This window comes from Columba livia, chromosome 1 (genome assembly GCF_036013475.1).
Source record: "Columba livia isolate bColLiv1 breed racing homer chromosome 1, bColLiv1.pat.W.v2, whole genome shotgun sequence".
Classification (NCBI taxonomy): Eukaryota; Metazoa; Chordata; class Aves; order Columbiformes; family Columbidae; genus Columba; species Columba livia.
In genome coordinates this window covers 93,626,787-93,642,461 of record NC_088602.1, presented here as the reverse complement: position 1 = coordinate 93,642,461, position 15,675 = coordinate 93,626,787, and the positions used below count along the sequence as shown (strand labels likewise).

The 15,675-nt window shown below is 39.6% G+C and overlaps 1 protein-coding gene across 4 annotated transcripts in view; it reads left to right on the top strand.

Moving 5' to 3' along the window:
* The window catches only part of HLCS (holocarboxylase synthetase), a 118,254-nt gene extending 106,273 nt beyond the window's left edge, over nucleotides 1-11,981 (top strand). For all 4 annotated transcript variants that reach the window (XM_065067743.1, XM_065067748.1, XM_065067757.1 and 1 more), the window contains 5 exons: nucleotides 1,533-1,600; nucleotides 2,593-2,753; nucleotides 6,237-6,351; nucleotides 10,195-10,408; nucleotides 11,344-11,981. In XM_065067743.1, coding sequence (XP_064923815.1) covers nucleotides 1,533-1,600; nucleotides 2,593-2,753; nucleotides 6,237-6,351; nucleotides 10,195-10,408; nucleotides 11,344-11,512 — 727 coding nt within the window. In that variant the 3' untranslated portion in view covers nucleotides 11,513-11,981. The remainder of the gene's footprint in view (nucleotides 1-1,532; nucleotides 1,601-2,592; nucleotides 2,754-6,236; nucleotides 6,352-10,194; nucleotides 10,409-11,343) is intronic.
* The last annotated feature ends 3,694 nt before the right edge of the window (nucleotides 11,982-15,675 follow it).

Below are 15,675 nucleotides of genomic sequence, written 5' to 3'. Positions count from 1 at the left end.
AGGTCTTGACATAAGAAGAGGTGTATTTTAAATGTTGAAGTTTGGTTAGGTGAGCATCGTCCCTGTGTGTAATCCATAGGGTCCAAAGGAAAGAATTACTGAGCCTTATTTCACAGTAACTGGAAGGGCACAGGCAAAGACATCTTCTGGCTACTGCTCCATGACAATGTCTCACCGATTCAGAAATAATGTGAGAAAACAGGGTGGAGCTTGTTACAGCTTCTGTCAGTTCAAGTATTTCTTATTAGCAAAGATGTTTGTGGTCCAGGCTTTGCTTGGGTTCTCTAATAGCCTCCCATTTTGATCACTATGAAAGCAAGTCAGCTATTTGAAAGATATTCTGAAACCTGGGGTGTCCTACTTGCATTTTGGTACCGATAGAGCCCCAAGAGCTACTGAAGCCCCACGTTTCAACCTGCAAAGCAGATGGGTAGATCCTCATCTTGTCACTGGCCTAAAGCCCCAAGTGTCTCTGGGCGGCAGGGCAGTAACACTTGGCCTTGCAGCTGGTCCCTGCCGCCCATGGATACTTGTTTGATTGCAGAATTTGAAACGCCTTTCATATATATCTGAAATTCAGAGGAAAAAAATCTGAACAGTGCTCTTCCTGATTTGGACTGTGCTTATCTCCAAGACAAGATCACTTTTATAGGAATGAACAACGTGATATTTGAAGTTTGATATTAGAAGTAGGTTTTTAGGCTATACATCACTTTCTGGGTTTACCTTGCTGGCAACATCTTGAATATCTGTTTTATCTGCTAAATAACTTCCTGAAAATGTGACATGGAGAGGGATCATAGTACAGTTCAGATCTGTTTTAAAGTGGCTTGAATTAAGTTCTCACAGTTGGGTTTTTTTCTTCTTTTTTTAAGTCTAGCATTGACTCATTTGCTGGTGTTAAAGTGCACTTTCTACTTATCCCCGGAGGAAAGTTACTATTCTTTTAAGTGAAACTATTTTAAAAGCAGAACACAAGCCTAAAATAAGCCAGTGTTCTCTAGAGTTCTCAGAAGGTGTAGATTTATTTACTGTAGTTAAATCATAATTAGTTCTCAGGGGATAGTGTATCTTTTAAACTGCTTTATTGCCACCATATTGGTTTTCTAAATAATCAGAAACTGCTGCTCTTATATTCTGTAGTATGAACAAAAATTTGCTGTAAGTAGAAACAAATGTCTAGAATTGCTAGTTGTCACTTACTGAAGATAGTGACACACAAAAAATAAGCACTTCAAGAAAATGTGAAGAAATACAAAACGTATGTTATCAGAAAGCACCTTAAATTAACTGTGGCCATAACTTTTTCCAGTGTAATGGATATAGTAATGTTTTACATGATCATTTTTCAGTTAATCTTTTTTTAATATTCTAATGCTTTTTGGTCAAGAATAAATGTTAACTGAAAACTGATAAATGGTAGCGCTATGTTAGCATAAAATATTACCTGATATTTAAGCCTAGATTTTCATGAATGTAGCTTTAGTGTTCCAGCTGATAAGCAACAGGATTATTTTTTTCCTAATTGACAGGTTAGTGTTCGAGTTGCCTGAGGAGATGGGTTTAATAGCAGTTGCTGTTCGACAAACACAAGGAAAAGGTAAGTTTTCTTCTAGTACTAATGAAAGTGTATTAACTATATGAGATGGGACATTTTAATGTCACCTAGCTGCCTTAAAGATACATTATCAGTATTTTTGTAATATAATCTACAGATTAATCGTGTCCTCTTCTCCTTCTTCTTGAACTGCAGATTCAAACTCAAAACCTAAGTGAACAGAGACCAACGTAAACATTTTCAGGATGTTTGGTGGCTTTTGCAGAAATGATTTAGTGGTCTTCTAGTTTCTGCCAAAAAGTCTCCCCAGTCCTGGAAACTGCCATCACTACATTAGTGTAATACGAGTCAGGCTTCCAAATCAGAACTCCTTTTTGATTTAACTTAACAAAACTGGGTCTTGACTTGCTCTGAGATAGAGGTTCCTTGAGTCTGCAGGACCTGTTTGAACTGTCATGTGGACTTTGACAATCTTTTGCAGATATACAAGCAAGTTCCGTCTCTTTCCCAGGAAGGTGCTAGCACTGATATAAAAGCCGTGTTCATTTTATTAGAAGAACACAGTGCCCAGCCTATAAGCTCTTCTGAGCACAGATCTACATGAAGCTGGTTACCTGGCTTTTGGTACAGATCTAGCTTGTGATTCACAATGTGGGTGGATTTCTAGATGCACACAGAGCATCTTCACTAAGACTTCTTGACTCAAACAAACAAGATCTTTTATTTTTTTTTTAAATATGTATATCACAAGATGCCAGGAAAATCCTGGAAGCAAGACATTTAGGACATTTTAGGAAACTGAGTAGCAGCATGCACATTAAACAACCTGCTGGGTTTCTTTTAAAGGAGAAGCTTTACACTTTAACCATTCTTTCGAAATTAGTTTGGAATCTTCATTACAGGACTCACGGTAAATTCTTGGACGGATGCTATTTAATCTTTCTCTTTTGTAGCTGTCTGCATTAACAAAGTGATCTTTTTAATAAATATTTTTTTCTTCAGTTGGAGTTAACTTTTATTCTCTCCCTCCCCAGGGCGTGGTGGAAATGTTTGGCTCAGTCCCATGGGCTGTGCATTATCCACGCTACATCTCGCCATCCCTCTACATTCCAACTTGGGCCAGAGAATTCCTTTTATTCAACACCTGGTGTCCTTGGCAGTGGTGGAGTCGGTTAGATCACTACCAGGATATGAGGTATCTCATTCTAATTTGTCTCAAAATTTCTGGTTTTTCATTAAATTCAGATTTTAACTATGTCTTCTATGCATTGAATGACTGAATGCATAATACAGTTCTTCAACACTAATATAATGGTAAACGTATCCTTCATATATGCTGGATTATTTATATGTTTTAAGAAATCTAGTACACATATGGTGAATATCGTCTTTTAGTGAGCTGATTAAGTATACTGCACTCATTTCACTCATAATCTTAGGAAACTTAAGACTCAGTCTTCAGCAGTGAAGAAAGTGTCAGTTTTGTTTGTCTAACAATTGAGTTAATTTGTTTTGATTTTGAAGGAGCTGGGGAAGAGGGAGGAGGGGAAAAATAAATAAAAGTGACAAATCCTCTTCTGCTTTTTTTGTTGGTGCTGTTTCAGTGGTCACTTTATCCCTTTTCCAACTCTTGTTTAAGGTTAAAAACTGATTTCTAAAGCAAGAACTTAGGAGTATTGCTCTCAAGAGAGAATCAAGTGTCCTGTCATCAGTATTAAAATGAAGAACCAGTCTTCTTCATCACCTCATATATCTCCTTTTTAATGTTACCATTTCCTAATATTTGCTAACTATAAAACTTTGGTATTTTACAGAAGTAGTTAACTAAAGCATATGTTTCCTATATTACAGAAAATCAATGACTTATACACATTTACACATGAACTTTATTATAGTGGCACCCAGTAGCTTTGCTGTAGTTCAGGGTCTGTCAGCCTTTCTATTAAAACCTTCTAACTTCAGTGCTTCATAACCTGACTATAAAAACAAAATGCTTCAGGCTAAAATTTGCAATATAAAATATTTGGCTAGAGTGAATAATTTAACCATTTAAAACAGAAGGGACAAGAGTTATTTTTATAAAATATGAGTCTGACTGGGAAAGGAGTTAATTTATGAATGGAGGTGTTTTTGCTTCCGTATGCCTACCCTGGTATACTGTGGTGCTTTTTTTTGTTTTATTCCATTCATGAGGAAAAAGGTGACTGAAGTACTAAATGTAAAAATAGTGTGTGCATAGCACATGTACGATACATAGCTTGCTATGACCAACACAAAGCTACTGGATGTCTTTGATAGTTCATCCACCCTAGACAATGAGTGAAACCGGTGTTAAGGGTCTGGACTCAAATACATTAAAGCAAGGAAATTTTTAAAATTATCAGAAACTTCATGCTTAAATTTCCCCTTTAGACTTAGGTAACGCAGGACTTTTCTTTCCATCAGATGAACATACGTGCCATGCAAACTGCAGTCGTTACAAACCGTGGGCTAGTCTATAGATGAGGTTTCATTCTCACCTCTGAACTTCCGTACCTCTGTGACCGTATGTCAGAATCTTAATTCAACACACTTCAATGTCTAATTTTTCCATACAACAGTATGAAGTACCTGTGTCTGAGTTTATCAGCTGGTCATCAGTCTTAGGATTGTCATGAATGTTGACAATACTGAGCAGCCAGCAACTGAGGCCTTGTTCTGGATCCTTCTGGAGAAAATCTGACCATTCGATTGGAACTTTCAGAACATTCAGAAGTTTGTGCTGCAAATGCAAAGGGTGTTATATCAGGAGCATGTTTTCCTTCCCTGTTCTGAGAACAGCAGACATCTTTCTCTAGTAAGTGAAGATAAGAATGTGGTCCATTCCTAACATATTTTGTGACTTGACCATCGTTTCTTTGATACGCATAGAATTGTAGAACCATAGAATGTCCTGAGTTGGAAGGGACCCACAACGGTCATCGAGTCCAACTCCTGTCCCTGCATATGACAACCCCACAGTTCAGACCGTGTGTCTGAGGGTGTTATCCAGTCTCTTCTTGAACACTGTCAGGCTTGGGGCCGTGACACCTCCCTGGGGAGCCTGTTCCAGTGCTCCACCACCCTCTGGGGGAAGAACCTTTTCCTCATGTCCAACCTGAACCTCCCCTGGCACATCTTCCTGACATTCCCTCAGGTTCTGTCACTGGTTGCCGAAGAGAAGAGCTCAGCGCCTACCCCTCCTCCTCACTTTGTGAGGAAGCCGTAGCCACCATGAGATATCCCCTCAGTCTTCCCTTCTTCAGACTGAACAAACCCTGTGACTTTAGCCGCTCCTCATACGGCTTGAGTACATGGATAGTTGCATGGTACCTTGTCACTCCATTTCGTGGCACACAGCTCAAGTCTCTGCCATGTAGTTTATGTCCTGAGAATACCCAGTTGATTTGGTTGTCCTTCATGCTTGCTGTCCTTTCAGTTGCAGTGTTAGTGTCTGGTGTCTTACAGGTGTATGTTTTCCTTAAGGAAAGATCTACTGAATGGCTCTACAGAAGATCTCCCAACACTGATAATACTGTTTAACTGTATCATACTTCATGTGTCTCGAGAGTCTTCTATAAATCCGTTCCCAATGCGAAGAGTCAAGTTGTTTTCCATTATGAATATGAATTGGTGCTACTCTGTCTTAGAATGCTTTGATAGCAAAATCAGGTAGTATTTCCTGTCAATGTATGTGTAATGGACTCCTCTCTGGCCTTTAAATCTGTCAGGAAAGTAGACATGGACCCAGGTGCAGTTTTCACACATCCTGTAAAGGGATTTCGTGATCTACAATAGGAGGGAATGCAACTCTTGGAGTCCTGGAGCACCTCCCATAATTTGCCTCTGGGGATTACAGTCATATGCAGTTTTTCAAACTACAGGAAGCACATTTGCTTTCTTTTTTGTGTTTAAGCAGCCGGTGCAAAGTTCAGTTCAGTTCTGTGGTTTCAACAAAAACTTCTCTATTGGGCTGGAACAGTGTCACACAGCACAGTTTGTGTTTCCAGCTCCGTGGTGTTGCTGGAGCGTAGCTGCCGAAAGTGGGAATATATTTAGGACGTTACTGGAGTATTTACATAGTTGTGAACTGGAATTTCTCCTGTCTGCTAAAGTTCCTTTCTGATATTCAAGATGGCATTGTCTCCTTGCCTGATTTCTGCAAGGATCCTCAAATACGGTGCTGATTTAATTGTGGGCTTACCCTGATTGTTTATCAGCAGCGAGGCACAGTGGCTGCCACGGTTTGCATCTTTATTCAATAGATCTTTTAAATCTTTAACAGGTAGTCATGAATGAAGGGAATTAATTATCTGAAACCTCCTGATTTTGAGACTGAAAATCTCTGGGATCTTTAGTCCCCCTTTTGGTCACTCTAAGCCTTTATTATCTGCCTTTTCTTTGTTTTAATAAGTAGATAGTTTTCTCTGACAGCTGCCGACTTCCTTAGTAAATGATGTAACCATGTTACTATGACATTTTCAGTAGCATTTGTGGAGTGCTTAAATAGGTTCTCTTTATGAAGAGGAGCTGACAGTATCATATTCTGTGTGGCAAAGAGGTACAGAAAATATAGAATATGGAGTGATGGATGAGCTGTGTTCTTATAATCAGTATTGAAGAGCAAAGTGTTTCTAAATATGTGTTTTTGTTTCTTTAGGATATTGATCTGCGAGTGAAATGGCCAAATGATATTTACTACAGCGATCTTATGAAGCTTGGTGGAGTTCTGGTTAACTCTACACTTATTGAAACAACATTTCATATACTTATTGGTAAATGTCTGTTTTCAAGCCTTTCTATACTGTTTTTTTTAAAGAAATTTGTTGTTAATGTCTTTGAGTTCAGCCTGTGTAACCTCATGTAGGTGTTCCTGCTCTGGTAGGGGGATTGAACTAGATGATCTGTCGAGGTCCCTTAAAATCCCCAACATTCTGTGCTTCTATGAATGATAAGGACAAGAACAAATAATGACCGCAGGCATAAGAAAATAAAGCACAATATTAAATCAAAAGGAAGCACAAAAAGTAAACGTTTTCATTCTTCATAATAATTCCATATGCTTGACAAGGAAAATGTAAATGCAAGCATCTGGGCTGATGTAGTGGAGTTCAAAGAAAGAGCATTACAGGAGACAAGGAAAATGTCTGCCTTGATTTGTTGCAGAACTAGTAGAATATACTGAAAAATGTATCCCTTTTTTTCATTTTTTTTTCCAATATGAAAATTGTTAAATAAATAATATACCTTTTATGTCAGGAGAAAGAGAGCTATGTACATGTAGCAAAGGTTTAATTTGTCCTTTCATCCTTTTAAAATTCATTCATAACTTGTTTCTGTTTATGCCTTTCTAGAAACCGGAGTATTGCTGGTAAAGCAGCAGTGAAGTAATGTTTGATTAGCTAATCACGTTCCTTAGTTCTCTCAAAGATTAAAATTTGCAAAGTAGTTGGGAAGTCTGGGTCAGGGAGCAAAGAGTGATGATCTCTCTGTTCATGGTGGAGGTGAGCAGCTTACCCGGAAAGTTGGTTCCAAAAAGCACAGCAAATCTCAAAAAGACTGTACATGTATTTTCCAACAAGTCCCAGTGCTGTAACTGGAGAAGACATTTAAGTGCATAAATAATTATTGCGTCGTTTCTGTTGTTTCAAGTCTGATAACTATTTGTTAAGGAAAATTCTTCCCCTAACCAGCAGTAGCACAGATCTGTCAGACGTGCTCAGAAACCTGCCAGCAGAGCTCTAGATTCTGGTTCCAAAAACAATTACCCGTGGTATGTCTAAAAAAACTAAATGAAAGTTCCTTAGCAAGTCTAAAAGGTGAAGAAGATTATAATATTTGGGTTATCTTTGAGTATAGCACAGTAGATAAGTAAAATATCTTGCTAAGAGAGTGTGGGCATATTGTTTCTGTCCAGGTGCTGTAAATTCTAGGGTGCAAACAAGCAGAACACTTGAAGAAGTCATCACCTCCCTCTGTGAAACATGCCCAGCCATTACATTTTCTGTTCAATTTTTATATCCTGGTTTTGTAAATAATCTACATGCACAGAATGGAAGTTGAACCAAGACACTTAAAAGAGTCTCTCTGTCCCCCATCAGCCGTTTACTGCTTCCATATGTTTTTCCACAGCCTGTTCTGGTTAAAACAAGAGAAGCAAAAATGGCTCCAAAATAGTTCAGCTTATCAAATATCTCTTTGCATGTTACATATTCATTTTGGACCTTGTGTTTCTTATCCTAAACACTAAAGCATTCAAATTCAAATGGAAACTTTCTGTATGCATTTTCTCTGATGTCTTCCACAGGAGTTGTTTTGGTGGTGATAGGTCTGAGGTAAATACAAAGTTGTACATTTTCATTAACGTTCTTTCACCTGGAAGCTTCTAAGATCAAAACTTACTTGCCACATACTAGTCCAAGGGTCTTCTCCATCATTTCAGTGATGTATGTCATTGAGAGTAATAGAGGTAACTCATGACATCTAACTTCTTGTGTTAGTAGTAACAAAGAGATGAAATTCCCATGACAAAAAAGCTAAGTCAGATGCGTCATTCCCTTTCTGCAGTCACAGAGATTCCTTTTATAGACCTCAGTGTTTACATAGCACTCATGGAGAGTATTCCATATGTAAGGGAAGTATTCAAAATCAAAGCTGATCTACATGGCTTCACTGCTCTGAGAAGTACCTCAAAAGAATAAGGCAAGAGACAAACCTGCCTTTCCACCTGTACCACATGCTCAAGGCCCCACAGATAGAATCACAGAATCATTTTGGTTGGAAAAGACCTTTGAGATTGTCGAGTCCAAATGTTAGCCTCTCATGGTCAAGTCTACCTCTAAACCATGTCCCTAAGAGCCTCATCTATACATCTTTTAAACACCTCCAGGGATGGTAACTCAACTACAGTTCATACTTTTAAACATATTTTTAAAGACCTTTGTTTTAAGTAACTTAATTATGGTGGGACTTTTGGAAGAAGAGTTCTGCAGAAGAATATGCTTAATTTAAGGACCAGACTCAGAACAGACACAGGTAGCCAAGCAGAACTGGAATGCAAGGAACAGCCAACATACTGGACCTGCAAAAGCTCCATCTGCCTCTGTGTGCAGCTAAGGCGCGTCAGAACAGCACAGAGATGCTGAGTGCAGGGCTAGCCCTGGAACTGGAAGATACATTAGCCACATCAGCACACTGCAAAGTCCCTGCTAAATGTTTCTTTTTAATGCTTCACACATGGGCAATGCAGAGATGCCCTAAGAGTCCTGAGCACCTAATATTTTTCCAGTTAGCTGGCTACATTTTTGCCACCACGTTTATTCCCAGATCCTTCTGCCTCAACTGACTTCATCACCTCAGTGTGTCTCTCATGGCCATTCCAGTTTTGGGTTCCTCAGTGGTGATCCCTATACAAACGCACCTGAGTGCCCTATGCCTACAGATGGACTCCAAGACCATATTACGCACCCTGACAGCACCACCCACAGCTGAATGGCCACACTCATGCTCTCTTCACTTGTCCTGTATTTGAGTGTAAACAGCTGGCATGGCACATTATTTTTTCCAGTTGCTTTTGCTTTGTCTCTTCCTGATGATACATTTCTCTTCGTTGCCATAGGATCAGTGTATTGGTACTGGTATCACTGTGCCTTCCTTTGCATGCATTCTCTGACTAGTTAAAAGTCAGTAACTCCATTCCGCTGAAGAGATCCTTCTCATAGTTAATATGAATTTCTTCCATATATTAATAGTACAGAACACTGCATCTGGACCGTCTTGCAGATGGAGGTGTATCATGTCTAAACCTGACTGACAGGACTGGGGTTTTATCCCAAATGTCTGAGGAAAGCAAAATCCAAATTATTAGGAGAAAAAAATAAACAGGTAATACAATATATTTCTTTACATCCCTCGAAGCCTGTTTCAGCAGGCTGCAAAAAAGGCCCCAAGAGCCGTATTTAAACAAGAAAGGCATTCTGCCAGCGTTATTCTAGCTGGAGAAATCTCAGTGAGAGACTTGAGGCTTCTAAAGGATATGCTGTGGTAAGATAGATTAAGCAAACTGGAGCCTTACACGGCAAATTTAAATCTGGGCTTTCCAGAGCAAGCCAAACAAGGCTTATCAGGGAGTCAAAAGGCTTGATTTTCAGAAAATGCAGTCAGCTAACTGTCGCAAACAGAAAGTTCTCTTAATTACTTTTTAGACTGTGAAGTAGAACTCCGTCATAGAGTATGACCAATGATTTACTCTCAATTAGCTAGTGATCTGTCAGCTTCCAGAGAGTAAAAGAATTTATCACTTTGATGTTATTGTAACCAGCATGCAAGTTACCACTTACTGTCTCACTGACAGGATGGTCTCTTGTTGAAATCCTGCGCTGGATTTGCTTCTGCAATTCTGAGGAGGCATTTTAAGGGCAAAGAACAAGTAAAATCTTGGCTGAGATTTGTAATTACACAAGTAGAAAGATTCAAAGGTGTAAGAGAGTGAAGAAAAACAGCTACTGGAAACATCCTTAGCGAGAATTCTATCAAGTAGTTAATAAAGCACTTTCTGGTGGTAACAAAGTGTTCATATTTACAGATCGCATCCTCTTCTTTTGGTTTGTCTTCTTCAGGCTTTGGATTTAATGTGAATAACAGCAACCCCACCATATGCATCAACGATCTCATCACAAAATTCAATAAGGAAGAGGGGACAAAGCTGAAGCCTTTAACGGCAGACTGTCTCATTGCAAGAACTGTGACCATGCTGGAGAGGCTGATAGATATTTTTCAGGAGAAAGGACCCAATGGCGTTCTTCCCCGTTACTACAAGTACTGGGTACACAGGTAAGTATAATGTTCTTCTTGAGCTTTCTTTTAAGAAAGTTGGAGAGAAATCACAGATATTGTCTTTTTCTACTAGATTGCCTTTAATACTAGTGACTTCATTAAGATATACTCCCAAGTAGGGTGTAATTTTTTAGAGGAGAATAGAAGTAGCACATAGTAAAATCAAAGTACTGTCATGAGTTAAAGAATTATTCTAGGTATTTTATCTGTATCATCTCAAAACAAAGGGAATCGGGAATTATTTTTTTAGCTAGTGATGAAGCTGCTGTACTCATGTATTTTATAAATAAAGCAGGTAGAAAATGCTGCTGAAAATCATTCTCTGTAAAGAACCAGTGAAGTGGGAAATAAAAATATTCTGGTAGACATTAGTCACAGAATCACAGAGTGTTTGGGATTGGAAGGGACCTCAAAAGATCATCTGGTCCAATCCCCCTGCTGGAGCAGGAACACCTAGATGAGGTTACACAGGAAGGTGTCCAGGGGGGTTTTGAATGCCTCCAGAGCAGGAGACTCCACAACCTCCCTGGGCAGCCTGTTCCAGTGCTCTGTTACCCTCACTGAGAAGAAGTTTCTTCTCAAACTTAAGTGGAAGCTCTTGTGTTCCTGTTTGAACCCATTACCCCTTGTCCTGCCATTGGTTGTCAAGGAGAAGAGCTTGGCTCCATCCTCCTGACACTCACCCTTTATATATTTATAAACATTAATGAGATCACCCCTCAGTCTCCTCCAAGCTAAAGAGACCCAGCTCCCTCAGCCTTTCCTCATAAGGGAGATGCTCCACTCCCTTAATCATCTTTGTTGCCCTGTGCTGGAGCCTCTCCAGCAGTTCCCTGTCCTCCTTGAACTGAGGGGCCCCTCTAAGCTATTTTTAATTGTATGTGCAGTGTCCAGCAATTAATTCCTAACTGTCTGTTTCTCTTTATTTGCAGTGGTAAGCAAGTCCGTCTCTACCACGAGGAGGGCCCGATGGCCTGGATAGTCGGGATAGATGACTATGGATTCCTTCAAGTTCATGAAGAAGGCAAAGGTGTGGAATCCGTGCACCCAGATGGCAACTCTTTTGACATGCTAAGAAACCTTGTAGTCCCAAAGCATTAGTCATCCTCAGAGCTCACAATGCAAAAAGAGGCTCTTTAGTATTTGCCAGCAAGCAGCTGAACTTGCTTAAAGGTGGGAAGGGTGGTCGATAGCTTGATTATTTTTTTGCCTCTGATTTTCTGATATCTTTGTTCTTTGGCATGAGTAACTTCAACCATTAAGAAGAGGTAATTATCTCATTGCTAAAGGCCTTTGTTCTTTCATATTAACTTTAAGACACACCTATGTTGCCATTCTTTGTAAGCATCTATTCTTTAAAAGGAGACTGATTGCAAAGGAGTACCTTGCAAAGAACAGAACTTTCTTTTCAATTACACACTGTATTTGAGAAACTGAAGTGGCTAAATATTTCCTTTTTGTGTCTCTGTGTTTTTATTGTGCTTTAGCACAATGCAGTACAATATTTATATTTTTGCTATAGTTTTTTAAAAATAAATTCCAGTTTATGCATTGTCTGTGGTCGAAACAACTGGAAGAGCTCATCAAATATTTTGGAATTACTGAGATTCCCACTGCGTTTAGATTCAGGTCTAAGTAGAGCCTAGCTGATTTGGTTCTGCGTTTGTGCCTGTGCAAATGTTTACCATCCTGTGCTTTGGTCTCAGGTCTGCAACTCCCTCATGGCTGCCTTGAGATTCTGGGGAGTTTTCCGTCAGCATTTGGTTATGCAAATTATTTGTACTCCGCTCTTATTCAACGGAATCTGAGTAAATCATCTCGTATCTCCTTTGAATCATAGTCTTCCAAGAATCTTTAGTCCCTGTAAGAACAGCTCACTGGAGCAGCATATCACCTAGTTGAAATCATCTTATACAGGTTATTATAGAATCCCATGTCAGGATAGGGAAGTCTAAATAGTGTACAATTTAATAGTAATTATATTTTAATACTAATGAAGCTAAGCAAATAAGTAAGAGAAAAATGCCCCACTCTTAAAATCCCTGCCATAACAACTACTGCAGTGAAAAAGAGAAACACATGGTGTCCAAATTCTCTTCCACTGTTTCTGTTGTCACCCCCTTGCCCAAAGCAGGGCAGCAGCTTTTGCTGCTAACCATTAAAAGCAAGAGGTTTAACATCTGCTGACCTGAAACTAAATGTTTTTGGGGGCTGGCTGCACAGTTCTGGGTTGGGCATAATAGCTTGGTCGTGATTGGAAAGCAGCACGACGTAGGCACATGGGAGCTTCCGTGCCATGGCAGCTTGTCGGGTTTTTCTTCTGAGCAAGGCGAATTTGTGGCAGGAGACTCGGCCACCACAGCACTTCAAACAGTTCTCTGCAAATGAAAAGTTTGTCATAGGTGTGATGTGGCCAGCTTCATTTCCTCAAGTGGGCAGCACTACTTATTGCGTTACCTTGTCCCTGCTGAAGGTGGATCAGCCAAATTGGTTTCCACAAAGGACTTCTGTCTACTAGCCAAAAATGGGGGTTTGTGGGTTAAAGTTCACCTCATAAACAATCCGAACATGTTAGTAAATTGTTTCAGTTACAAAGCCAAGAAGTCTTAAAACAAGGAAACCAGTCTGTAATGGTAATTTAGAGCAATCCTCACATATTAGGGTTTAGGTGGTTTGGCAGCGAGCGCTAGAAATTAAGTTGTCCCTGTTACATTTAGGATTTTATGCTCCATATCACAGTAGATTTGACTGTGTGCCTGGTTGCTGTTTTGTTTTCCCCCATGATCCACATCATATGAGACTGCGCACCAATATTTCATAGAACTGCACAGTGGAGTGTAGACAGCTGTTAATTGGCATAGTTAAAATGATACACATGAACACCAGTTTTTGCTTTTTCCCACCGCATGCTTTCAAAACTGCATCGGCCTGTTTATTTTTGGCTGCTACCTTAATTCTGAGTCAAATATTGATGCAGACTATCATCAAATGAAACTCAAGCCTGAATTTTTAAGGTTTACATTTTTAAAAAAGCCCTTTTGTATATACATCTATTAAAAATGCATGTGTGCATATGCACACTCTCATCTTCCTTGTGCATCTCCCTTGTCTACCTTTTCCTTCAAGCAGCTTGTGAGCAGCGTGTGCTGCTGTGGGTCAGCAGTGGAAAGCATAGCTCTGGTACTGTTTTTCCAACCACAGCTTTACAAAACTTTAGATCTGCACATCAATCTAGGATTTGTAGCTAGAACACTGTCTGTCTTTTGGTACTGAAGGGTGAGCCTGTGGGAAGCACCTTTGGTTTTGCCCATATTCCAAATAGATTGTCGAGTGCCTGTAGTGATTTCTTTTAATGACCAGGTCATCCATCAGGTTTTGATTTGAATTGCTTCCTTAAAACACACTCTTCCTTCACTAGGGACAGGTGCTGTAGAAGAATGACGGGGGAAGTGATAAAACACATTCCTGTGTGAAGGGCAGAATGGACCTGCAAACCTTCACTCAGCTGCACTACCACAGTGTCTGAGCAGCAGGCAGATGGATTTTTTGACAGTAAAATCCTGCAGTATGTTAATGGTTGCTGTTGTTACTTCTGGATTTCTTTGTAGCCTTCTTAAAGAAAATCTTGTTCTATTCTTATTTTGAATTGTAAAATTATTCTGAAAGTTTTTGCATCGGAAAGAAACTTCACGTTGAACTTCCTTTCTGCACATGAGAACTAACCAGGTGTGGATGTGTCAGCGCATAGGTGGGTGCTCTGGGAATGTACTCCTTTGCCTCAACTTTTTAGTGGCCAATTCTGTGTGTATAAAATACCTATTGTCTTGAGGGAACAACCGTGAGGCGGATGAAGCATTTGGCACAAACCTGACCTTTCCTTCAGAACGGAAGAAAATTCCCATTGTGCAGCGGGCAGCTGCATAAGGTCCTTCCGACAACAGCCGTTCTGTCAAGAAAGCCCGTGAACCTTCCTGTGCCACATGCACGTTCAGGTAGGTGGGCAGCAAAACCATTAGCCTTACCCTTTTTATGCCAAACTTGACTCACCCAGAAAGCCACAATGTTTTTTTGTGGAAAACATTGTTATTATTGTTCTTTATGTACGACAGACTAATGTGGTGTAGAGTGTCTCTGGACATAGGTATGGAGAGAATCAGACAACTCCAGATCCAGCAGTAATGCACTGAAAATGTTTCATTTCATTCAGCTGTCTGGATGAGTAAAGCACCTCTTTCACTGTGAGGCTGATGTCATATCTTAAACTATTTTCTTGATGAAGTGCTTTCAAAAACCAGTTTTTATGGTGTCCATATTTCTGTGACTTCATTTATTTCCTCCTGGATGCTGCTATAGCATTTCTTATTACACATTGTGAAAATATTTGTAGAGATTCTTTATTGTAAGGAAAACTTCTGCAGAGCAAGCTGGGGGTGTTGGCATGTGTCTGTGTTCAGAAGGAATAAGCGGGTCATCTCCAGTGCGCACCAGCGCTGTTTCCAAAGATTTGAAAAAGTAATGACATACTTAACATTAAGAGTCCAAGCAGTACATCTCACTTCTAATAAAAGGTTTTATAAGGCTTCAGAGCATTTTAAAAAGTATATCCAACAAACATAATCTACTTCAAGGGCTATTACCTAAAAATAATATTAAAGCATTTCATTCTTTATGGTGCTGCTTCGTTGTACAACCATTTTTTTAAATTCCTTTGCTTTTTCTGAGTCAGCTACCAGACATCAGCAGTCTGAAAAATTACTCTCTGCAACTACTTCAGAATATACAGTAGCTATATATATATATATATATATATGTTAAAAAAAATGAATTACAGCTTAATATCAATTGTGAACAAGATTTGTGCCACAAAGAGCTGCTTCCTGGGGGTAACTGGTGTGATAAAGGCATTTGCATGCATCGGTTGCCGCAGCGATGCACTGCGCTGATGAGACACCACAGAAATTAAATCTGGACTGAGGAAAGAACAGGGGTCAGAAAACGCTGGCGAGCCGCAGGCTGCGGTCACGTCGCACACAATTGAGAAAAAAGAGCTGCAAGGAGGCATTGGAAACTGATGTTGTGTTTGAGCATCTTGCATTAGCGCGTTTCATTAGTGATTCTGGGTTATTTTCAGTTCTCCAGGAGTCTTCCTTTAAAATGCAACGTGGCTGCAATACAGTAATTTTTTTTAAATCCTTGTATTTTATAGTACATTAACTGTCAAATATAGTATGTATTACAGTTGAAATAAATTTTCAAATGTACAG